This window comes from Artemia franciscana, chromosome 15 (genome assembly GCF_032884065.1).
Source record: "Artemia franciscana chromosome 15, ASM3288406v1, whole genome shotgun sequence".
NCBI classification, from domain to species: Eukaryota; Metazoa; Arthropoda; class Branchiopoda; order Anostraca; family Artemiidae; genus Artemia; species Artemia franciscana.
In genome coordinates this window covers 18,290,968-18,317,664 of record NC_088877.1, presented here as the reverse complement: position 1 = coordinate 18,317,664, position 26,697 = coordinate 18,290,968, and the positions used below count along the sequence as shown (strand labels likewise).

The following is a 26,697-nucleotide window of genomic DNA, read 5'->3' as shown; positions in this document are numbered from 1 at the left end:
GGTGGCGCTTCGCGCTACCCCAACACCTAGTTGGTGGGGGCGCTTCGCGCCCCCCCCCAAGCCCCCCCGCGCGCGTAAGTCGTTACGCGCCATAATAGTTACGCGCCATTGTAGTTGTGTCCCTATGTCCCACCTGTGAATATAGATATATATATATATATATATATATATATATATATATATATATATATATATATATATATATGGTTTTAACTACGTAAAACTTGCGAATATACAACATTCTTTGCTGTCCCATTGTCTTTGCATATAAATAGATTGTCAGGTTTACCGACTCTTGAACATGCAACATATAATGGTCCATGGGAAAACTATCTGTATTCAGATCTATACCTCATGATTCTAATGATTGCCCTTGAGCTTTGTTGATGGTGATTGCTAATCGACCATTCCCTGTCCCGGTGTCCCGGTCGTCATTTATATCCCCCTGTTTCCCCCGGTGTCCCCGTTGTAGTTGTGTCCCTGTGTCCCGGTCGTCATTTATATTCCCTGTGTTCCGGTCGTCATTTGTATCCCGGTGTCCCGGTCTGTATATACATTCGTTTTTTAGTTTTGTTTTTCTCCTTTATTTTTTTCCTTTTTTTTTCTTTTTTAGTTTATTTAGATTTTTAGATTTTTTAGTTTTTTTTATTAGTTTTTAGTTTTTTTTTCTTTTTAGTTTTTTTGTAGTTTTTACCTTCTTTTTAGTTTTGTTAGTTTTTTTTTTTTACTTATGTCCTGGTCGTCATTTATACTCCCTGTGTCCCGGTGCTTTGTCGATTGCTAATCGATCATTCCTTTTGTCCTGGTCGCTTTCTCTTTGAGTGTCGTCATTTATTTTTTTCTTTTTTAGTTCTTTTAGTTTTTACCTTTTTTAGTTTTTTTTAGTTTTTTAGATGAAAATTTTTTTTTGTTTTTTCCTTTTTTTCTTTTTAGTTTTTTATTGGTTTTTACCTTTATTTTAGCTTATTTTTCAGTTTTTTCCTTTTTTTTAGTTTTTATTTTTATTTTTTATTTTTTTTAGTTTTTTACCTTTTTTTAGTTTTTTTATTTTTTTTAGTTTTTTAGCTTTTTTACTTTTTTTATTAGTTTTTAGTTTTTTTATGTAGTTTTTGCCTTTTTTTAGTTTTTTCAGTTTTTTTTTAGTTTTTTATTGGTTTTTACCTTTATTTTAGCTTATTTTTCAGTTTTTTCCTTTTTTTAGTTTTTTTTTAGTTTTTAGTTTTTTTAGTTTTTTACCTTTTTTTAGTTTTTTTAGTTTTTTTAGTTTTTTAGCTTTTTTATTTTTTTTATTAGTTTTTAGTTTTTTTTGTAGTTTTTGCCTTTTTTTAGTTTTTTAGCTTTTTTATTAGTTTTTAGTTTTTTTTTTTGTAGTTTTTGCCTTTTTTTAGTTTTTTTGTAGTTTTTACCTTCTTTTTAGTTTTGTTAGTTTTTTTTTTTACTTATGTCCTGGTCGTCATTTATACTCCCTGTGTCCCGGTGCTTTGTTGATTGCTAATCGAACATTCCTTTTGTCCTGGTCGCTTTCTCTTTGAGTGTCGTCATTTATTTTTTTCTTTTTTAGTTCTTTTAGTTTTTACCTTTTTTAGTTTTTTTTAGTTTTTTAGATGAAAATTTTTTTTAGTTTTTTCCTTTTTTTCTTTTTAGTTTTTTATTGGTTTTTACCTTTATTTTAGCTTATTTTTCAGTTTTTTCCTTTTTTTTTAGTTTTTTTTTATTTTTTATTTTTTTTAGTTTTTTACCTTTTTTTATTTTTTTTAGTTTTTTTAGTTTTTTAGCTTTTTTACTTTTTTTTATTAGTTTTTAGTTTTTTTTGTAGTTTTTGCCTTTTTTTAGTTTTTTCAGTTTTTTTTTTAGTTTTTTATTGTTTTTTACCTTTGTTTTAGCTTATTTTTCAGTTTTTTCCTTTTTTTTAGTTTTTTTTAGTTTTTAGTTTTTTTAGTTTTTTACCTTTTTTTTAGTTTTTTTAGTTTTTTTAGTTTTTTAGCTTTTTTACTTTTTTTATTAGTTTTTAGTTTTTTTTGTAGTTTTTGCCTTTTTTTAGTTTTTTCAGTTTTTTTTTAGTTTTTTATTGGTTTTTACCTTTATTTTAGCTTATTTTTCAGTTTTTTCCTTTTTTTAGTTTTTTTTAGTTTTTAGTTTTTTTAGTTTTTTTTACCTTTTTTTAGTTTTTTTAGTTTTTTAGCTTTTTTATTTTTTTATTAGTTTTTAGTTTTTTTGTAGTTTTTGCCTTTTTTTAGTTTTTTTAGTTTTTTAGCTTTTTTATTAGTTTTTAGTTTTTTTTGTAGTTTTTGCCTTTTTTAGTTTTTTTTAGTTTTTTAGCTTTTTTATTTTTTTTATTAGTTTTTAGTTTTTTTTGTAGTTTTTGCCTTTTTTTAGTTTTTTCAGTTTTGACGTCACCTGATCCAGTTTTTTCAGGTGACGTCACCTGATCCATCCACAGATCCACAGACAACTTATTTTTATATATATATATATATATATATATATATATATATATATATATATATATATATATATATATATATATATATATATATATATATATATATTCACAGGTGGGACACAGGGACACAACTACAATGGCGCGTAACTAATATGGCGCGTAACGACTTACGCGCGCGGGGGGGCTTGGGGGGGCGCGAAGCGCCCCCACCAACTAGGTGTTGGGGTGGCGCGAAGCGCCACCCCAACAGCTTGCAATAAATATAAATATAACGTCATTCACATGAATTTTCTTTAAAAAAAATAAGGCTCTAAACGACTTTTCTCAAACTTAGGACCAATATAAATAGTTTAAAGCGCGTACCAAACAAATGCTTATTTTTCTTTTTAAAAAGCCAGCTCATCCTTTACATAAGTAACTTTTTCAAATGCTCAAACACTGCTCCGTCTGTGTAGTCTTTAAAATGATTTCCTTCGTAAATCATCTTAATTCTTTTTTTTTTTTTTTTTTTTTTTTTTTTTTTTTTTTTTTTTTTTTTTTTACAAAATAGATCGTTTACAAACATACCGATATTTATTCTTATTCAAACCATATTCTGTTATGCTTTCCGCCTTGGCCTTTTTTAAAAATATTCAGATGCCATTTTTCATCGATTACTTGGAGACACGCAAGTTTGTTCAGTCCTAATTCCAAATTTTGAACAGAAATTTTCACAATTCTATGAGAATTCTTTTTGTCCTTCAATGGCTGTCTTTAACTAGTCTTATTTCTAGGTGTTAGAAGCTCTGCTAGCCGTCGTCCTTCAATGCCAGACAGTTCAAGGCAGCCAAGTCCTGGTGGAATTCGATCAAGAAGTGGTACTTTTAGTGAAACACCCACACCCAAAGTTGACTACCATGAAGAACATGGGTCTTTTTATTTACGAATTGGTGCTGTTGGTATGTAAAATCAAACATTTCAATTGGGAATTTTGTTTATCAATGAGACCTATCACTGATCCCGAAGATCGTATTATATTTGGTTGTACGCAGTAAATTTACAAGCCAGAAGAGTCTGGGGTCTTTTTACATCCTCATTTTTCAAGCATTTGGCATATTTATCATCGCTTTTACTGCCAGACAACATAAACTTCTCAATCTACTCTTGGCAAAAAAATAAAAAATAAATTCTGGTTTCAGATTCACAGTTTCAGGCAATCAAAAGTTCCGTTGATGGTGACTTTCGACAAACCAAATTGCAAATTCCAGCGCTCATAGTTTGTTGACGTGTTGAGTTGAAAGACGCTTACGCTATGTGATTAAAAACCCTCAAGGAGCGCTATGACGATGAAGCGTATTGCAACTTCTTTTGGTGCGAAACATGTACTTTTTCGTATAGGTTTTGAAAGCCTTCAAAAACAGTATCATTATTATTATTGAAATTTCAGCTCTATTTGTCCACAATTTAACTAAAAACCGCCATCGCAACTGCTGTTTTGGCTATATTGGACAGCAAAACCTATTCAATAATCAGGAACTACCTGATTCACTTGGCTGACGGTCCAATGCGGAATTTTAAGATATGGAACCTTTACTGAAGAGTTTATTGGACTCAATTTGTGGGGAGGCTGTCATTGTGGGTTCTGTTGCTCAGCCTCTTGTTATGATTGTTGATTAAGACCTAAGAAAAATACGGAGAAGGAGACATATCTGTTGTAAAGCACAAAACCATTGGAAGAAACTGCGAACGGCTTCACCGTGAAGTGTATTAACTTCACCTTCAGAAGTAATAAGAAAATTATCCAATGAGTTTTGATCAGTGTAACTCAGTGAAGGGTGATCCTCGGAGAAACTGTTGTAACTATGCTGGTGGATTAGCTGACTTGGAATTATAAGTATTTTTTTTTTTTTTTTTTTTTTAATGGAATTTATAGTGATAATCAAACTTAAAACGGATTAAAGTTATTCAGTATATGACGGGTACTTCCACTTCCTCCTCTTATTAGACAGAGTTTGACTGGTGTTTCTTTTAATCCATTGAAATCCAGCAAACATAGCCAGCTGATAATTGCTAGTTTTATTTACCGATTACCTTTCAAATATTTTAGATGTAAATTTTACTGTTCAAAGCAACATCAACGAAATTACTCCTTTCATTCTCGACACATTGGGCCACAAAACTTGAACATTTTATAAAACATTACTGCTTTGTTACAATATTCACTCTTGTTGAGTTGAGAGAAAAATTCAATATTTAGCGGAAAGAGTGGGGCACTGAGGAGGGCTACACCGCCTCATTTACGGGATAATTCCTGTTCGCATTAAGTTTAGACGTCTTTCTTTACCTTCTTTTGCTATTTTTTATGCGATAATTGCCAAAAAAAATCCTACTAACTTTGAACAAGAGCCAAGGCTCATATGGCACTTGTGACGAGAGATCGGATGCGGTCCGGTTATGTCAATCACGTATCAAAAACTTGTGCTTATTCTTGAACTCGCCAAAGCACTAGAAATCCCCCAACTCCCCCAAAGAGATCGGATCTTGTCCGGTTATGTCAATCACGTATCTAGAACTTTTTCTTATTCTTCCCATCAAGTTTCTTCCTGATCTCTCCACTCTAAGCGTTTTTTCAAGATGTCCGGTTTCCAAGATTTCCGTTTCCCCCTCCACCCCAGTGTTTCCGGATCCGATCCAAATTAGAAATAGAGCATCTAAGACATGAGATCTTTCTATATATATCAAGTTTCATTAAGATCCAATCACCCATTCGTAAGATAAACATACTTCAATTTTCACTATTGCCCCTCCCTCCAGCACCCCCAGATGGCTGAATCAGGGAAATGACTGTTATCAGGTCAATTTGTGCAGGTCCCTGACATGCCTACCGATTTGCATCGCCCTAGCACGTCCAGAAGCACTGAACTCGCCAAAGCACTGTAAATACCCCCCCCCCCGCCCACTCCTCCAAAGAGAGTGGATCCGGTCCAGTTATATCAATCACGTATCTAGGACTTGTGCTTATTCTTCCCACTAAGTGTCATCCCGGTATCTCCACTCTAAGCGTTTTCCAAGATTTTCGGTTTCCCCATCCAACTTCCCCCCAATGTCACTGGCTCCGGTCGAGATTTAAAATAAGAGCTCTAAGACACGAGGTCCATCTAAACATCAAATTTAATTAAGATCCGATCACCAATTCCTAAGTTAAAAATACCTAATTTTTTCCGAATTAACCGTCCCTCCCTTCCCCCTACCAGATAGTCGAATTGGGGAGCGACAATTTCTAATTTAATCTTGTCCGGTCCCAGATATGCCTGCCAACTTTCAGCGATTGCTATATCGATCACATATCTAGTTTCGGATCTTCTTCATGTAAAAATTGGGGTGGCCCAGGATTCGAGCCCGACACCTCTCGCACACTATGCGAGAGTCATACTATTAGACCAACGAGCCACACCTCAGAACAACAATCATTTATTTTATCACAAATAAAAATTCATAAAAAAAGTACGAACTTTTGTATTTTCATAGATAAGGAATTGAAACCTCCGTTCCAGAACTCTCAGACATGCTGAATTTTACGGTACGGTTTTACCGAGATTATATACCGTTTATGGATGTTTAAACACCCTTTATTTTTTATTACCCCTTTATTTGTATGTAAATTGCCTTATGCTAGTAATTAAACCAATTAAGTTTAAAATTAGTAAATATCATGTATTTGATATCACCATAAGAACCAGGTCCTTTTTATGTATATATTTTTCACATAATTTCGTTGTTTAGAGTATCGTTGTTTAGAGTATGTTGTTCGACGTTACTATTGTTCATTACCATAACCGATTTGATGGACAGCGCACCATCGCAAAAAAAATTAATAATAAAAGTACCCTCAAGGCCTCACAATAACTATAACGCCCGGGCCAAAGTATGGTCACATTTATAAAATCAAAATTACGCACGACTAAAGTGTCTGTTAAGTACACCCTCACAATTATTTAAGTGAAATAATGTTCAATTAAGAGTATAAATTATGTGATTGCCCAGTAGTCCAGGACTTTTAGCTCAAAAAAGGGTCGAACCCGGACAAAATTGCAATATAAACGAAAATGGTACCAAAATGATCAGAAAAAAATTCTGTACAACATACCAAAAGTCCCCATAAATCCGAGTGGGGCGAGTTCCCTAAAAACAAGGGAAAAGGGGGAAATGCGGGGGAAAATGGGAGAAATGCCGAACATGCCCAGAAAATAGTTTAAAGTGAGTTTTCTGGGGTTTTCACATACGCTGATTACGAAATTGACATCTAAAATTCAGTATAGAAAAAGAGTACTACGGAAAACGGGAGAACAGGGGAAAGAGGGGAGAAAAGAGAAGAATACAGGGTAGGGGTAGAAAGCGGTTTGAAAGATATTTTCTGGGGTATTCCTATCTGGTGATTACGAAATTGAGAAATAAAATGATATAAAAAAATCGATTAACATAAAACGGGGAAATTGGGGGGGGGGAGGGTAAAAGGGAAATATACAGGGTAGGGGTAGAAAGCATGTGGAAATGTGTTTTCTGGGGTTTTTCTATCTGCTGAGCACGAAACTGACCCCTAAAATGAAGGAAAGAAAACGAGAACCATGAAAACCGAACAAAACTGGAGGAAACAACGGAAAAGGGGAAGGGAGGCCTGACTCCTGAGCCAGCTGCTAATGGCTAATAAGTAGGCCTATGGACAAAATAACTCGCTTAAGTATCAAACTTGTACTTTCTTGAATCACAGACATTTCTTACAACCATTTGAATTACTAAACATAAAGAAAACAACCGCTTGGCAGTTATATATAAAATGGCTATTATATGTAAAATTTGCACTTTCGAAGGCAGTATAGTTGACTTGAAAAACACAGCATTGATATCACTAGTCGAGCTCCTCGTCTTCGACAATCTCGTTGTCCCTGTTCAAACAGTTGATACCCTGACATTCTCCGCACGCGAACGTACACGCTAATCCATTTTTCTTGCAGCTGCATCGCGAGTTCTCGCAGCCTGTCTTACAGTTGCATCTCACGACACTCAAAAGAGTCTGAGGTGCGGGCAACAAATGGGTCATCACAGGTGAGTATTTATGGTCTCTGAGGACCCAACCCCAGTCAGCCGGGTCGAGGTCAGCTGGTTCCCCTTTCCAACGGGATACCTGGAGGCGCACTCGCTGGGAGTGGAATGAAGCTGCAGCTTCGGTTGGCGGAAGCCAATGTTCGGCATTTTTCCCATTTTCCCCCGCATTTCCCCCTTGTCCCCTGTTTTTCGGGTACTCGCCCCACTCGGATTTATGGGGACTTTTAGTATGTTGTACAGAATTTTTTTCTGATCATTTTGGTACCATTTTCGTTTATATTGCAATTTTGTCCGGGTCAAACCCTAAAAGTCCTGGAATACAGCCAGAGTTAAGATTTATGCCGAAATTTTTAAAAACAGAAAAAATTAAAGAATGAAACAGCTATTTTTCCTGTAACACGAATCTGGCAAAAGGTACTAAAACATGTGGAGAGGCTTTATCCCAAAACTAGGCACAAGGTGCAGCATTAGTAAACAAACGTTGTGAACAAAATAGTGTTGACATAAGCTTTTCTAACCAATTTTTTGCCATGTCAGTTTTCGCTTTTGCAATGTAAGCGTAGCGTTGAAATTGAGAAAAAAAAATGTCATTATTGGCTTTTTATCCATAAATTTGACGGTGCGACTGGTGTGGTTTCGGCATTAAATTGACGAATGAAACTAGATGGTTTGATATAAAACCTGTATACAGTTAATACAAAAAGCACTGCCGTGTTTCCCTATAATAATACAAAGGACAAGGAAACATGAAAGAATTAAGTAATTGTGAAATTGAGAATTTTTAATGAAATCTTTTTTTCAAATTAGTGGGAAAAAATTTGTCAACGGAAAAAAGGGGGCCAACTACTGCTAATTTCAGTCACCGTCTGTCTCACCCAACGTCTGACAACGAGGAAGGGTATTTTGTGGAATACGCTGCCAAAACAGAATGGACTGAAGCCAGTAGTTACTGCCAAAGTCATGCACCGGGCGGGTCAATCACTTTAGACATTTGAAGCGCCGTTCATGGTGAAAGAAAAGATCCATGACGAGCAATCCATGGTGGGACAGCCGCTTGGTGCCGACGATTGGCAAATGGAGGGTGGCTCGCCTCTCCCTTCTGTGGGATGTGTGTTGCTTACCCAAGTCTGTCTGAAGATTACCAGTGTGCTTTTCGGGATGGGCAAATAATGGTAGACACCTATAAAGCACCATCCGAGGCTCTTATACAAAGGGAAAAATAGAAAAGCAGTCCTGTTTCAAGATACCCTGCCCGAGGGCACCCCAACAGCCCAACGTCTATTGTCACTATGTTAGTTACATTACCCTTAAAGACGAGATTAAGTATAATTTTCCGAGATGTAAGGTTATCTCACATCTAGGCTATTCATTTGAAAGTTATTTCCGTGTCAAAAATTGCCTTGATGGAGCTAACTATTCTTTAATTACGGTGTCAAACACTAAGGTAAAAAACAAGTTCAGTTTTTTACATTGTGGGAAAAGAAAATCCATAGTATTTTTATGCGCTACTACACATGTTACCGTGAATGTCCGGAATTGGTGAATGTCCAAAATACCTTTTTTTTTCTCGTTGGATTTAGTTTGCGTTGCCAGTCAACTTTTTCGGTTTTAAGCAAGGTTTGTTAGTGACAGGTTAGGTTGGGTTAGGACTTTAAGCCATTTCTGTGGTTTATAACCTAACTTTAACTTTTACCATCAGAGCTTTCTTAAGACTGTAAATGCTGATTCGCAATCCCCACAGAGAAAAGGGAATTTCGGACAGTTACCTGTGAATACCGACATTAAACAGATTTCGGACATTCACAGTAACACATATACTATTGCTAAGAGCTCATTTGATTCTCGATTCGTACGAGGTCTGGTCGACAAACCGGCGAACAATCCTTCTCTATCCAACGTTTTTTTTTTTTTAAGCATACACTAATACAATTCTGTTTTGACTTGTGGATATTTCATACGATTTTTATATTAATACCAGGCGGAAGTTTCAAAACTAAATTAGCGAATCAAGACAAAGTAAATAAAAAACTTAGAAAAACATATTTTGTTGTATATTCATTTACAAGGGTGAAACAGAGAACCACCTCTTACTTCTCATGAAAATCTCGGGGACACTATTTAGATTTATCATGTCATCTTGTTTTTTTTTTTTTTGTTTTTTTTTTATGCTTTAAAAGCAGAAAAGCTAGGTCATAATTTTTTTTTCTGAGAGGCTTATTCGATAATGAAGACGCTTAAGAAAGCTAAGTTTCCTGAACGTCTCCAGGAGGGGGGATTTTTCATGCCTCATCCTCCCACCCAAAGACCAAAAATGTACGAAAGAGTAAACTCTTGTGATATTCGTTAAATATTCTTCTGGTGACTAAAGACCCTTTTCAGCTATTCTCCCGGACAGAGTTTTGGAAGCTTACCCCCTCCCCCCTGGAGGAGTTTGTTTGATCACCTTTGTTTAGTTTCCATTCATAATAGGGGTAACAATTTTATAAGCATTGCCGTTACGTGCAAATTAATCGTGTACAGCAACTTTGATTCAAAAAACTTCTTGTTGGTCTGGAAAAACCAAATTAGCCAAGTTCTGTAATGCGGTCATTGACGTAACATAAAAATTAAATTTCTTTTTCAGCCTTTGGTATTGGAAGTATGATCTATTCTGGCTTGGAATTTGGCCAATACTTCGAAATTGACTCAAGCAGCAAATGTCACGATATACTGTTGGCAATCACACCTGCTGCACGAATGCTTTTTACTTTCATTCAAATGTATTTCATCTTTCTCAACGCCAAGGTAAATCTTTTATTTTTAAATGAAAAGACTGATTAAAGACACAGACTGAAGTATTAACTAACTTTTAATATACTGGAATGAGTTAACTGTTTTCATATATTCCAGCCTTCTTTAGAAATAGAAACTTCGTGCTTGTATTCCAAAATGAAAATGTGACTAGGAAATGTTTTTAGGGGGTGGAGAGCAGAAACTAACAGCATTTTTGATGGATCAAAAAAAGTTTAGACTACACTAAAGGATGGTTGGAGGACTCGTACAAGTAAAGCCTTAATACTATGGCGTAACAGAGGGGAAGAGGATAAACCGGGGACACTTTCCTAGGGGTGGTAGATCAAGCCCTAGAGGATTTAAAAAACAAACGCATTCTCAAAAAACTTGGTGTTCGGAGAATATCGGGCACCAGATTCTTCTATTGCAAGTCCCTAATAATACAGAAAAAATTGCGACACCCTTTTAAACAATCGTTGTGCCACTTTTTCTATAATGTGGTTAATAATCAATCTTAAGTGTAGTAAAGGGGTAAATGGGCTCTAAAAGGGTGCAAGCTCGCCAAAAATCTGTGAAAAGATATTCGTACCTTAATTAAGTCTTGTCAGAGGAGAGCGTAAACAGCTATTTGACGATGAGTCAAGTCTTAATTCGACACGCGAACAGCCACTGAAAATAGAAATCCTCAAGTACTTTGACAGAATACTACTGGAATAACAACCACATTTCAACAGCTTCTGGGCCTTGACAGCAAATTCTCTTTCTCAAAGCCTTTGAACCATTTGGATCAGAGCTGGACAGTCCTTAGTAGGTACATAATCAAAAATTGCCCAAGTGAGAAGAAAACAGCTGTCGAAGTTCAGCAATGCTTCTGAAGATCAGTTCAAAGCTCTCGAGGGAGGACAGCTTGAGCTTATGGAGCTTATCCAGCAGTAGTCTCAATGACTACTCATGGCTGCCAAATTGACACATTTTGTGTCAAAATGACACAATTTGATGTTGCGTGACACAATGACACATTCAGACGAAATGAAGACACAATCGACGAAAATGACACATTTTTCAATAAAAAATGACACAATCGACGAAAGTGACAAATTTCCCAAAAAAATGACACATTTTTCAAAAAATGACATTTTTTTGTCATCCTAGTCTGGATTTTTAAATGGTAATAAAGAAAAGTAAAATTTCAATTTTTACCTCCAGAAAAGCTACAAATTAATGGAAGGGAAAAGCGCTGCCTAACGGTGGCAGTAGGACACAAACAGTGCAGAATACAGGACAGATGCCATCACCGTATTTAAAATTTGAACCACGCGAAAAAAACAGCCATAGGCGGAAATTTCAAATCAAAATGCACGCTGAATACTTCTTGATTGAGTATTTGCTGTAGCCAACTGGCATGTACTTAATAGTAAAAATTAAACAGCATGCAGTTTACCAGAGCTGTGTGCATAAGCAGCAACTCCCCTTTTTAGGAATACAGGAGGGGTATCCAACCTCGGACAAGATTACAAATTTCCAGAGATGTCTTTCCTTCAGAATAATCCATCTGGCATAAAAAGGCACCAAAAAAAATATGACAAAAATACTAGATGAAGTTGGTTGAATGGCTTACATATTGAGTTAATAAAAAGCTTAGCCAATAAAGTCGATTATGTATAGAGCCGATTACGATTACGAAGTCACACGAAAAGCCTATTTTCAATTTGCTGTCGGAATTGGTTGTCCCTAAAACTTTTATAAATGTAAACTTGCCTTGTTGGCCGCCAGACACAAATTCATAGTGTCATACATTGATTTAATCGAATGTTTCTATTTCTTTCATGACGTCACAAAAAGGTCATGATCCCAAGATAATATGATAAGGTTAAGTTTACTCCTTTTTGAACTGATTTGGAAAAGATTACATATTCAAAACTCTAAATAAAAATTTGACATTTAAATATGATACCAATTGTAGCAAAAAAATATGACACATTTTGTGACACATTATGGAATCTGAGATGACACAAAAAGCACATTTTCGAAAAAAATATGAAACACTCCTTAAAAAAATTTGGCAGCCCTGTGACTACTGCCTTCAATCAACTATGAGTTTACTCAGAAAGAGAGAGAGAGAGAGAGAGAGAGAGAGAGAGAGAGAGAGAGAGAGAGAGAGAGAGAGAGAGAGAGAGAGAGAGAGAGAGAGAGAGGAGAGAGAGAGGAGAGAGGAGAGAGAGAGAGAGAGAGAGAGGAGAGAGAGAGAAGAGAGAGAGTAGAGAGAGGAGAGAGAGGAGAGGAGAGAGAGGAGAGAGAGAGAGAGAGAGAGAGAGGAGAGAGAGAGAGAGAGATGAGAGGAGAGGAGAGAGAGAGAGAGAGAGAGGAGAGAGAGATAGAGAGAGAGAGAGAGAGAGAGAGAGAGAGAGAGGAGAGAGAGAGAGAGAGAGAGAGAGAGAGTGAGAGAGAGAGAGGAAGACGAGAGAGGAGAGAGAGAGAGGAGAGAGAGAGAGAGAGAGAGAGGAGAGAGAGAGAGAGAGAGGAGAGGAGAGAGAGAGAGAGGAGAGAGAGAGAGAGAGAGAGAGGAGAGAGAGGAGAGAGAGAGAGAGAGAGAGAACACCATCCGATAACAAAAACAAGTTAATGCAAAGGTTTTAGTTTGCCAGCTCAGTCCATGCCCATGACAGGTATATCGCATTCCACCTGTTGGTTGGATGCATCTCTTTAAAAATTTTATCTCTTTAAAATTTGACCAGCTAACGATACTTATGGTGATAGTGGCCAAACATATTTGTTCGCGTATTAAATGCTCGCGAGCTCAATAAAGCATCGAATTTAGTTTCTAGGATTATCGCCCCAAAGCTCTTGACACTTCGTCTCCTTAACCAAAACAAAGTAATTTCTTTTATTTTTAGATGCCTGTAAAAAAGAATCGGACAATTGCTTATTTTGGTTTAATGCATATAATTGCGACAAATCTCTGTGTTTGGCTCAGCGTTATTGTTGAAGAAACAAAACACGAGATCATTCATGTTTACAACGATTCGCATGGAAGTGGAGGGATGAGCCCTCCTGGTTTTCTCACAGATGAAATGATTACCAGAAAAATTACGTTAGGTATGCTTATTCTTGTCTTTTTTCTATAATAGGTAGTTCCGATTAATAAGACAACACAATTTTATTTGCATTTTTGGTAATAGATTTGCTAGGTGTATTCCCCTCGTAAGACCCCCTCCCTTGGACCCCCCCCCCCACACACACATGTAAAATTGAGCAGTCACAGAGATTGATGACAAATAAAAATAATAAGCAAAAGATGGAAATTTGGAATATTCCACCATTATTCCAAAATATAGGCAGAATGTGTTTTGTAATCCTACAGTATTTATTTTTATATTCTTATCTATTGTAATTCTTTTTTCGTATTTCTGGGGGTTGATTTAGTATAGCAGGGTAAGATAAAGGTTAAAATTTGGGCTGTGGGGATAAACGCCGGAGGCAAACTTATTAGGCATTCGAAGTTTTTTGACAACCAAATATCGCAAGACTTTGATTCGGTACCGTAGGGGTTAAAGGAGGGCCAGAGAGCAGAAAAGAATCCTAGAGGGAGGCTGATTTTCCTCCAGTAACTTCTGATCTTTATAAAGAACACCAGATTTAGACAACTTGAGCATCAAAACACGGTTTTCAGGCATCTGACACAACCCTCCCGCCTGCACAATGACCTACCACTCCTCCATCATAATAGCTGATGTACAATCATATGCTTTTCTTCGTTCTTTCTATTTGTCTTATATTTCCTATGGCTTCTCAATTTTACACTTGGGGAGAATTTTCTAGGGCGAATTGTATGGTGGGGGGGGAGGATGGATTTTGAGCAGGGCAGAATACGCCGGACCCTGGTAGTAGAAGATGAGGAACCATCTAACGACATGCGACGAAGTGATTAATCCAATTTTGTTTGATAAGTTGCTATTCAGGAACAATATTAATGGAATGGTATTTAATATGTTTAATACATAAATCTAAATACTGACCTAGAAAAATAGTTGTATCGTGGTATTTTTCAAATACTACGACCTTACTCGCAATTTTTCAAAAACCTTACTCGCAAATACAAGCTCAACTGGAAATTCACTGAAAGTCTGGTTACATTGAGGTTATAATGACTAACTGGTAGTGAATAACCTGTTCAATGACTAGTTCTTTGCCCCCCCCCCATTCCTACCAGGTGCAAGGAAAAATTGGTCAATAGGTCAATTGGTCTGTAGTCTAAGATAAGTCATCGTGGATATACATTAACTGAAAAATCCAGGTCGAATGATCCATGATCATTGCATAATATTCTATTTAGTTGTCATTTTTGATACCTTAAAAATGGTAATCTCGTCCAGGAATTCAAATATTACTTCAAAAGATTATTACTATCAAACCACCAAATTTCATTAGGAGATTGAATGCATTCGTTTTCTTGTGCTCTTGAAATTTGATGAACTGACGAACTTTAAGTTGGTTTAGCCGAATTTACTTTAAAGTGTGCATCAAATTTATAATTGAGTACTTACTGAGCCTTGAAGGTTTTTTTTTCGTTTTTATGGAAAAAACCTTGCATAGTCAAAAGTTAAATGTCCGTAACAATTACCAATCTGCAGTCTGCAAACAGTTTTTGTTGTTGACCACATGTCTGGTACATACACGAGTATATAATGCATATTTGATGGTATACATGGACACGGATGAAAAGAAAGATTCGTCGGAGGCTCCCATCTGTATTAATTTAAGAATCATTTTTTATATCCCCCCCCTATTTCTGACACCCCTCCTATCAGGAATTATCCTCTGATACCAACCCCCAAAGGGTTGGACCCATGCGAACCTTCTTTCAATATTAAAACTTACCACTGATCTAATAAAGTTAAGGGCACTGAAAGTGTTTGAATCGGATCCCCCGTGATGGCGAGTTCAGCTACAATTACTTGTACTATAACTATCTACAAAGTAACGTGTCGAATATAGTGTTTAATATGTCGAGGAAGCTGAAAACACACATCGTATAACTAATCTCCCCCCCCCCCAAAAAAAAATGCACTTTTATGAACATCTCAAAATCCAACGTAAATTCTTTAGTGTGTATTTGATAATAATAAAAAAAAAATAATAAAAAAAACGTTCGTTGATATGCTAAAATATATAGAAACAATTTATTTTTTATTGCCTCCTGAAAAATTTTCTTTACCATTATGAAAGGTAAGCATCCATCATCCACGGTATTAGTTGCTATTCTTTTTCAGGGCGTACGGTCTCTTCAAACGGTACGGTCTAGACAGACGTACCGTTTATAAGCTAAAAACGGCCGTAATTATTCGATTTTGAAATAAGCTCTGGGTTAAACGCTCAAGAGTGCTTTAAGCTGCCTTTTAAGTCTGAGAGATTTTTTCCGGTATGGATTATTTATGTTGTAATATTTGTGAAGTTACTTACTAGCTCACTTAATACGCTACTTGATGGCTAGTCAAATTGTATTCGTCGAGCGTCAACATTTTAGAAAATTGAAATTATTTGCGAAAAAAAACGCTACCTATCAGTGAGAAAGTCAGCTTATCATTCGCGTGTGTAAAATTGAAGCTCTGTAAGAAAACGCCATATCTGCTTGGCCTTATAAATAACTATGGGATAAGGGCCAGACACTCGTAGCTTTTTTGGGCACCGATTTCAGCACATCAGCGGGGAAACGATAACAGTCCAAAAACAATGCCCTTTGCGCTAGATTCTCAAAACTAAGCATCATGACCAGTCAACTGCAGCTTATCAGTAGTTGCATGATTGATATCAACTTATTACTTAGTTCTTTTATTATGATTATTATATTCTTTTATTGTTAAAATTTTGATTCTTTTTGAGTTTTCATTTTAACAAGAAAAGTTTGGTCAAATTTTTAAGTCTTTCATTAATAAATTGTGAAGTTTTTTTTTATTATTGATTATTTAATTGCTATTATTATTGTTTAGTTCTTTTGATTTTCTGGCTAAAGAGAAAGAGACGATTGAGGATATCTTTTTTTCCATAATCACAATGAAATTCGGCGCTTTTTTTTGTAAAGTGGCACCGAAAACTAGAAAAAATTTTCAAGCTCAAATCGGGACCGTTTCTTTGCAATCCGCGCCGATCGGGCAAATTGGAGCACAAAAAAACCACGTGAATCCAATTCTTTTTTAGATTTTAGGTGTTTGGATTTTATTTGCACCACTACAAAGTGTTCCTTTGTCTTACCTGATTGCTTTTAAAAAAGGTACTTGTGTTTCTTTTAGTGCCACAAGGCCGATTAAATTGGATTAGCTGTACTCTACATAATTCCTATAAAAAAAAAGAACTCAAAAGTTGTCTATTGCATAATGTGTCATATTAATAACTTTAGTAGGTTCAAACTAGTTTACTTTTATTTCTAATAAATTTGGAAAGCATTTTAATTTGGTTTGAGCGGGGGGAGGAGGAGATATCACTTTATTTTAATGCTTTTTACTAAGGAATTTAAAGAATCGCAAACTTCTGCAAAAAAAATATAGGATAAGATTAGATAACCTTATCTATTTACTCGTAGCTAAAGTTAAGTGAAAGAAAGTCTCCTGACGTAATGTTCTTCATTTATTGCATTTTAATCTTTTTTTTTCATAGCAACGTACCATAATGAGACTTTTTTAGCCACGAGTATGTAGGTGACTTTTATTTGTCCTAAATAAATAAAAAAAAATTAGCAATGATAATAATAACTTATGGAAGATGTTTTGCAAAAAAAAAAAAAATACATAGAAAAATAAATAACATGCGTTATCAGACGTATAATGCCTTTAGACGCCCAATTCCTGCAATTTTTATATTGTTTTAACAGTACTTGGAGTAACATTATGACTAAAAATCGTAGATTCAGCTTAATTCTTTGTTAAAGTGCTGGAATCCAGTATTTAAACATTTAGAGGATACGATGTTGAATTGGATCAGGATAAATTAACAGTCCAGGATAAAGTAACTGATGAGATTTAGCCTCCCGAGGCTTAGGCACTAAAAGTTCCTACAATAATTTTGTAGGATCAGCAAATGATTGTAAGACTAATTTATTCAGGTAATTTTGAAATTCATAAGTCATCTGGCAGAAAAATCAAGGTTTATTGGTATTTGCATACATGCTTGAATATGCAAAATTTTTTAAAGAATACATTCTAGCTTTTCACCCCTTCTTAGCCGAGTGGTTAGAACGCTAAACTAGTTTGGTTTGGAACGGGGGCCAGTGGCATGATACTGTAAGCTCAGCCATAATTGACTCAACTCTAAATGGCTACCCGGAGTTTCCCACACCTGGGTAACAGGAAGGGTGTGTGAAAGCATGGGATGGCTGGCCTCCAGCTCCCTCTGGCGCTTCCTGGATGAAGGGCCATGAAATGGAAATCAGAACTGCCAAGTAGAGACTGTAAAGTCCATTGCCTTACTCTTTACCCTTTTTTTCACCTTACATTCTAGAACGTACTTTGTTTAAATGGCTTAAAAAATATTATTTAGTGTGGTTGATGACAGAGTCATCTTTTCTTATTGTTTTGCATTACACCTTATTTTATATATCTTTTTGAATATATAAGCTTAAAAGGCTGTCATGGGCTTTGAAACTCATCAAAAACTAAAAGAGTGGACTTTATTAGACGGGTGACGGAAGCATCAAATACCCGGAAGGTTGTTGAATGGTATGAGTTAAAACTTAGCATAAGAATTGTTTGAAAAATGTTCTTTTTCATATATATTAGGGTTGGTCATTCGGAATGCAACGGAAGTGGACAACAATAGACAATAATCCGTCCGAAAAACCATTAGCGCAAACCTGAATGATCGTTCTTTGTATTATCCATGGTTCCAACAATCAGGAATTTACCTTAAATTTTAACTTAAAATTATAATCAAAAGTACTTAATTTCTATTTTTTCTTAGGCATGGAATACCCGGTGAGCACTGAAAGAAGCATAGAAAATATTGGCGAATCTTACCCTGGAATATTGAATGATACTTTATTTAAAGATCTTGAAAGTTCAAATACTTCTGAGAGTCACGGTCGCCCTTCACGCGCAGCCAAATCCCCCTCAAAGGATGAGAACGACCCTTTCTACGTATTTAACGACGAATGCAGACGTACAGATGTAATGGGAAGTCTTGTGCAGGACGCAAGTCCTTTCTTATTTCCTTGTGCTATTGAATATTCTCTAATTTGTGCTGCTATATCGTATGTACTTTGGAAGAATACTGGCGCATCTGCCGTTAACAACGATTCACCTTTACAGAGACGGTCAAGACATCATTATTCAGTAGATTGCTCTAAAGCTAATAAGGGCCTATTTTTAGGGATTTTTGTGTTAGTTGGAACCATTATCAGTTTGATTCTTTTCTTTGCACTAATTAATCGGACAGAGTATATAAGAATGGCTATCCTGCAGGTTAATTTTTCGAGGCTTGCAATTTATTTTGTGACAATTATTGCAACAGTTGCTGGTATGATATCAATCCGAAAACTTCGCTTCGATACAACAAAAGAGATGGAACTCGATGATATACTTCTTGTCATGGGACAAGTGGGCGTATTCTCATACAACGTTTTTATAATCGTTGCTGCATATAATCATAAAGATGCTGGATTCGATACTTACCTCGGTATGTGCACCGCCCTCGGCTCAATCATTCAAGCTGTAGCACAAAGTTTGTTTATATTGGACGCCTCTCGACGATATACAACTACGAAGCAGGAGCAAAGGGAAAAACCTGGACGTGAAATTGTGACGTTCCTTCTGGTATGCAATTTTGCAATGTGGTCCATAAATACTATGGAGAAGTCGAGAACCGAAACGCACCCAATACAGCTGGAATTTTATGGTACATGGCCCTGGATTGTTATCACTAATATTTCAATGCCTTTGTCTATTTTTTATCGTTTTCACTCTACTGTCTGTTTATGCGAAATTTGGAAAAGGAGCTATAAGGTTAAGCCTGATTACTAACTCTTGTGTCTTTTGCTTTTTTTGCGTAATTTACCTTATTCGATATATAAACATATAATATAATTTTTCTGTTTCAACTCCTTGGATTTTTAGAAGGTATGTGCTAATCTTATAAAAAGGTATAATAGAAAGTATAATTAGATAATTTTAAAATAATGATAAAAGGTATAATTAGAAGGTATGTGTATAATAATCTATGGACCAATTTGAGGACATTGCAAGATCTATAGCCTGAAATGTCTATAAACCCAATTATTTGCGTTTAATTGTACTTTATGAATTTATATTCCTTCTTCAAACCAATACCACACCCCTTTCTTTTTCTGATCCTTCTTGGATGTTCATTGGTGAATTTTTCTATTATGGCATCCATAGTATTTGTGCTGTAGTATAGAATAAGTCCATGGCGTTTTTTAAAATGGGGCATAAATGCACTTTTCCTAATTTTACAGGAGAGCAAAATGAACAATGAAAAAAAAGATCTCTCTCACAGATCAAAATTCAAGAAACTTGAAAGTTTAAAAACAGATTCCTAGTTAGCTTTTTGATCAAGAATCTCTGGAAATGTCCAAATTGCTGAATTGCTCCTTACTTAGAAGATAAGGGCTTCGGCCCTTTTGGAACGATTATTAACTCGGCCAGAATTAAAGATAAGCCCGTTTGAATAGACTAGTCGGAAAATCTCTTCGAGTTCTTTCAAACCATATGCTCAACTCATTTTCCGGAAAAAGTGGACTTAGGCCCTTTTTGAAAAACGCCACGGAACTGAGCTCCATGGTTTTAGGGACATTTTTTTTTTTGCCGTTTAAAAATACTTACCTCTTAGACAGGATTCAGAAGGGTAGCATAAGAAAGAACAGAATTTAGCATTTTGTCTGAAATGCTCAAATACCTATGTCTCACTTACTCTAGGCCCTCTTCTCCGACGTTGAATCTTAATATACCGTTTTGAATTAGCAAAAAACGCGTAAATTTGCACAAAAACGTGCATTTTTGCATAGCCCAAGTATTTGGTTTACTGATAACATATTCATTAGATTTTACTCCCAAAAACAGACACATTTTTGGAATTTTGCGGACCCACAATCAGAATTTGAGCTAGCATCCACAGCTAGATCTGGCAAACCCCAAAGTTCAATTAGTTTGGAACTGGTTAAGGATAACTAATTAGAAAAATTTTCAGGAAGTTCTAATTGACTTCATCTTACAAATCAATGTAGCTACATACTCCAGAACGTTCAATGAGACAACTGTCCTAATTAGTCGGATTCACGAAAAGTTAATTTTTATTCTCTACCCACTATCTAATTTCAATCAAAGGGGGGGGTAAATTATATCACAAGTGTGGGCTAAGATAGGGTCTTGGAATGGAGTGAATCTCGGTTTTAATAGAATTGCGTTGTAAGATTTTCTTTCAGAGATACAGACACTTTATTTAAATCTAGTCTTTTATGTATTCTAATACACATCTTTCTAGTTTTCATCATTTGAAAGGAACAAATTAAAGTAATATTAAATAGAAAAAATTAAAAATATCTGTATCTTAGTGACTGGAACCTTCAGTGACCCAAAAAACGGTCCTAAATAAAATTATATACAAAAACTTCCTTTCCAAACAAGCCCAGATTTTGGACCAGAAAGATCGGAGGGGAGCAACAAAAAACTACCTGCAGACAGAAGATTTTCTCCTTTCTATGCAAGATTAACTGGGCATATTATACATTCCTCAACCAAAAATTTTCTTTCCCTGTTTCGACACAGACTCTATCTGGAGGTTCAATTTTTCACTTCAACCTTTTCAGTCATTTATTCCCATTGTAATTGACCAAAACCGACTAATCTGGACACGGAAAAGTTATCTTCGCCGAAATAGTCAAGCACCAAAACAGCTCTATCTAGCCTCTGTGATTGCCAGCTATCCTCTTATGTTCGAAATTTGTTATGAGAAGGCTAGGATTACGGAAGTGTGGGAATCGCTAAGGTCCATGCATCCCTAAATAAAGCGTAAGGGCTGAAGGCCTGAGCTGCCAACTGTTGTGAGCAGAGGTAGGTGCCGTCAGCCAAATTTATGGGAGCCAAAGTTCGGAGAGAGCTGAGGGAGACGACAAACAGGCAATATAATGTACTCTCTGGCTGATATCAAAACATCAAATTTCATCAAAATATTTTTAAAGGTTGTATTAGTAAAAGTAAAAATCAATTTTTGTCTGATGGTTCTGGATATTTAGCTTGTATTAACAACATAGTTATCAACTAGAAACAATTCCTCAAACCTCATCCTTCGGAAAAATCCCCCATACAATTCTAACTCCGCTATAAATTTCCCCTGGTACATCTCTACTTTTAAAATTGAGTCGCTAAAAAGAAAGTAAGACAAGTTGAAAAGAATTTCTTATAGGAATATTGACAAATTGCCACGTGTAAAATTTTCCCTGAAAAGTTCACCTCCGACAACCTCTCTTCACGAACAACTCACCCCGTGGAAATCTCCCTTTTCCCGGTGGATGTGTGAGGTCTTGTCATCCTCGAAGTCCTAGTTATTGGAACTCTGAAGTATACTGAAAAAATGGTTATATCAAAATTTTGATCGGATTACTTCAGGGAAGAAGCGGCAAGGGAGGGGGTCTAGCTGTCCTCCAATCTTTTTGGTTACCTGAAAATAGTTATAGAACTTTTAATTTCCGCTCGAATGATTCTTCTCCTGATCTTCAAGGACCATTGGTTCGATATGATGACCTTCGAGAAACAAATTAACTCGCATCCGTGATCTTTCTTCTTGCAAAAAATACACAACTCCACATTTTTGCAGATGGGAGCTTCCTCTAATACGTTGAAACTGATGGTGTGAACTGAACGAAGCTTAAGGTGAACGAAGTGAACTGAACGAAATCTACATTAAACATAGTTCTCTTAATGTATCTATTGTTGTCAAAATTCTATTTTCTAGAGTTTTGGTTTCTATTCGGCCCAGATGATCCTTACTTACCGTTTGTCACCACGAACTTTTTGATATCCAGAGTCCTTTTAAAGCTGATGTGTGCAAAGGATAACTGCTTATCAGCTATTGCATTGCTAGACTCTAGAAGGAGAATTTGAGAGGAACAGTTCAAAAGCGGTTGGATACAAAATTGGGGGGTTTAGAATTTAATTATGCAGAAGATGGGGAAATATACTCAAAGAAAATAATCTATGAAGCATGAGACGATGTTTTAGGAAGTAAATTTAGGAAAATAGCTTGGAATATTAGCGAAAAAGCTTTAAGCTGTATATGAAAGAGAAGGCCTTGGTTCAAACTGTTTGAGTGATAAATATTAAGGAATAAGAAGGTAGTAGAGAAGGCATTAAAGTATTGATTAAGGAAATGTGAAATGGAGAATATGGACAAAACTTCGAAGGATCTGTAAATTGCTGCGAGATGGCATAATAGTAAGATATCATATTGGCATTCCCAGAGACGAAGGTCAAGTAGTCACTACGGACTAGTTCCAGCTAAAATACAAGAACGATCAAAAAAAAGGTGTGAAGATTCTCGAGAGTCATTGCTGGCACACAAAAGGGTAGAATCATCGTTCAGATGCTGGGTCTTTTTTACAGGGACAAGTAGCAAGATTGTCGTCTAACCTTGCTGCGGTGGGGATCGAACCCTGTGCCCTGTTTCGCCAAGTAGAGCGTCAAATCCACGGTGCTACAACAGGATAAAGATAAAGGATTGAAAAGTAATTTTCTTTCTAATATTGTCGTTATTTGACCGGAAATGGATACTGAAAATCACAAAAATTTTACCTAACACTTTTAAAGAAAGGTGATGAGAGCAAGTGTAGTGCTTATAAAGGGATTAGCTTGACTTGTATATGAAGAAAATTGCTTAGAATCATGATACTTATTAGACCAAGAAACGCTGCAGAAGAACGTTTAAGAGAATAACAGTGAATTTTTAGGAAAGAAAGAAGATGGATTGACAAAATTGCTTGGATTAATAATCAATGAGTCCGACTTTTCAGATCTTATTACCTTCAAGCTGCATAGATTACGAACAGAGTTCTAATTCAGCTGTTAGAAAAGCTTTGGCGAAGACCATGTCCTTGTATAGTATACCAAATAGATACATTTAATTCATTTGCGGGTACGAGAATAATATTGCTGCTGCTTACCCCTGGTTCCCACTGCTTCGATTTCGCGCTAAATCCTGCAACATGCGACAACTGACACAAATCGTGAGACAAACGACGCAAAACCATCCATTTTACTGCAATGTTGGATGCGTTGAATAATTTCAACTCATACAACAAATCGCATGCGTTGTTCTGATTAAAAAAAAAATAAATTGAAAAATGATAAAAAAATAATCATTTTTAGAACCTGATTTGAATTCTTCTAGAGTTTGTCGCAGCGACGCAAAAGTCTGCGTTTCTTTTTTAACCTCCATTCGATTCTGTCGTACGTCTGTTCCGCTAGAAAAAAATCGTATCGGGATTGACGCAGCAGTGGGAACCAGGGGTTATTAAGGTTAATAGTTGGCTCGGTGTAGAATCCGAAGTTGGACCAGATTGTCTTTTATCCGACTTCCATGGATTAATTTGGTTCTAGGAAATGCATCTATTGCTAATGGCGAAGACAGCATTCAATAAAGCTCTCGTAGACAAATTATTTAAATGCTTTGAATTCCCCAGATATCAAGCAGTTTGTGGGAACGAACTGTAAGTAAGGAGCGACTCGGCCAAATAGTACCTAAAATTCTAAAAACAGAATTTCAATAAGAACAGACACATCAGAAGAGTCGGTTTTTATGCTGATTCCAAACATATACAGTTTATCAAGTTTAATTTTACCCATCAAAAGCTACGAGCCTGAGAAAATTTACCTGATTTCCGAAAAATGAGGGACCCCCCCCATCCCAAAAAAAGTTCAAGTGTCCTAAGGAAAATCATACCATCAAATTCAGTATATTGGAGTACCTAGTTGAGGTTTCGAGCTCCTATCTACAAAAATATGGAATTTTGTATTTTTTTTCGGCTGAAGAAAGATCATGAATATGTGTTTTGTTTTCTTTTTTTCCCAGGGGCGATCGTATATAACCAATGGCGGTGGAAGATCGGGAGAGAGCTCATTCAAACAGAAATCAAAGTTTTAGTGTTTTTTTAAGTGACTAAAAAGGTTGGAGGACGCCTAGCCCCATTCCCGCCCTCGTTTTTTCCCATAGACATCCGATCACAATTTTAAGATAGCCATTTAATTCTGCATAGTTGAAAGATCCAATAACTATGCTTTTGGTGATGACGTAAACCTCCATAGTCCCTGGGGAAAGGTTAAGTTTCGCAGCTTGCCCATATTGTTCACAAATAATATTTGTCATTGGGGAATATACAAAAATTTTTCGGGATAATTCTGTGCGGAGGGGGGATGATTTTCTACAAAATAATTCTTCTAGGGAAGAAAGTTCAGGGGAATTTTCGAGGTTACAGGGGAAATGTTACAAGGGGGGGGGGGGAATTCCTGTCATGACTTGAAGAACAGTCAAAAATTCGAATAAAAACAACAACTGTAAGTAAGGAGCAACATTAAAACTTAACGAACAGAAACTGTATATGAGGGGGGCTGTCACTTCTTCTTTAAACTAAAGTTTGACTTTTTGTCCTGATTCTTTTGGAAAGCCTGCTCAAACAAAAGGGCAGTTGACTTTGAATGAGAAGTATCTTTAAAGAACTTTAAGACTGTAGTTTAAAGAGCGACGGTTGAAGAAAGGGTAGCCCCCCCCCCTCGTATACAGAATAATTTTTGTTCGTTTTTAAGTCTTAATGTGGCTCTTTACTTTCAGGTTAAAAAATATAAATTATTTAATAATATAAATGGTGTGAATGCATTGTGTCGCTTTTGAGAGTTTAGAGTGGGAAAAAATGTAAAAAAGAATTTTAGGAAGATCAGGTGCCTTAAATCATTAATAAATGAGGATAAAAAGATTCTGCTAGTAACCGAGAAGATACAGTGAGTGAATAGCTTCAATTGCCAAGGTAGCATCACTAGTAAGAATAATAGAGGCAGTGGAGATGTAAGAATAGAATAGTCTTGTTATTGGGTGATTTTGCAGTAAGCAAAGACTTGAAAAAATAGAAAGATGATTCGCAGAATTAAAATTAGGATGCTATAAGCCACAAAAATGACAGTTTTCAATTATACCTCAGAAGCATGGGAACTATTATAAACTGAGGAAAATATGCTAGATGTTTTCCTAGGGAAATTGTCTAATGATATTTCTGGATAATCGTTTGACCGACGGGAATCGTACGTTCTTGCAATCCAGCTGTTGTTGAACAGGACCCCATTTAAAGCAGGACATCCTGGAACTGAGTGGAAAAAGTCCAGATGGATTTACTGCAACATGCTTTTTGCTTTCCATCTGAAAATTATACTTTCTTCCTAAATGAAAAAAAAAATGTAATCTTATTTGATAAAAAAGTTTGCCAAATATTTAAGTAGAAAAGCTATAACTTAAAACAAGATAGTTTACGCGGACTTTTTGTTTAAGCTTTCTGGCAATTATTTGATCTTAAAAGCCAATCTACATCGAATCTGAGCATCAATGAAGCTCAGTCTGAGAAAATTGAGTGCTTTACTTTCCAGGTTTTATTACTCATCACTGCTGGAGCACATTAAGCAGAAGATATAAAAAGTACAGATAATTTAGCATCAGCTCGGCGGTTCCGTAGACCCACCACGCAGTTAGTATTCGGACGAAATCTCAAATCATTTTAGTCCTAGTCTGGACCATCTCACTTCACGGATACGGAAGCTGGCTTACGAAACAAATTCACGCGAGTACAATGCATGAATGTGACTATGGCTGTCTGAGTAACATACAAAGAAGGCATCTTCAAGTTCGCATATCCAACGCTGAAATCCAGCGTATTTGTAATCGACAGAGACGTTACAACAACATTTAAGGAGCGCTGCTCCGCAACAACTATCAGTGAAGAAACCCCCAGAATGCCTTCCTTATTAGAATCTTCAATTAGAGCCACATAGCATCTGGAAGTGACCTCAAGGAGAGCAAAGGCAGCACTGGTGGAGCCTGGCCTCGTACCCTCCGAAAGTTCGGCCGCAGATGGTCAGTCCAGTGGCTTCTCTTTGTAGACCAGGTTTCGGCAAACATTACAACTTGCTCTAGAAACTGTCGGATTTAAAGGACCTTATTATGAGGAAAAGGTGTGCCACTGTTCGTTTCAACAGGACCAAAAAGGCTAGAAAACCCTCAGGCAGAAAAGTATGCAGGAATTTACAGCAGAGGATCAGGTCGAAAAAAAATAAATCAAACTATAGGAAAGCGTAAGAAATTATAGGAAGAACTGTAAGACTAAAATTTGAAGAGTTTCTTAGACATACAAAACTTTGCCTTCG

At 36.1% G+C, this 26,697-nt stretch overlaps 1 protein-coding gene and 1 long non-coding RNA gene across 3 annotated transcripts in view; one reads left to right on the top strand and one right to left on the bottom strand.

Moving 5' to 3' along the window:
* The window catches only part of LOC136036128 (proton channel OtopLc-like), a 73,463-nt gene extending 54,081 nt beyond the window's left edge, over positions 1 to 19,382 (top strand). For both annotated transcript variants that reach the window (XM_065718149.1, XM_065718150.1), the window contains exons 7-10: positions 3,217 to 3,381; positions 10,149 to 10,309; positions 13,192 to 13,393; positions 18,248 to 19,382. In XM_065718149.1, coding sequence (XP_065574221.1) covers positions 3,217 to 3,381; positions 10,149 to 10,309; positions 13,192 to 13,393; positions 18,248 to 19,305 — 1,586 coding nt within the window. In that variant the 3' untranslated portion in view covers positions 19,306 to 19,382. The remainder of the gene's footprint in view (positions 1 to 3,216; positions 3,382 to 10,148; positions 10,310 to 13,191; positions 13,394 to 18,247) is intronic.
* Positions 561 to 2,482, bottom strand: LOC136036130 (uncharacterized). The gene is made up of 2 exons (XR_010619642.1): positions 1,407 to 2,482; positions 561 to 694 (listed from the first exon to the last, which is right to left on the bottom strand). It is a non-coding gene; the product is annotated as an uncharacterized LOC136036130 (long non-coding RNA).
* Positions 19,383 to 26,697: the final 7,315 nt, after the last annotated feature.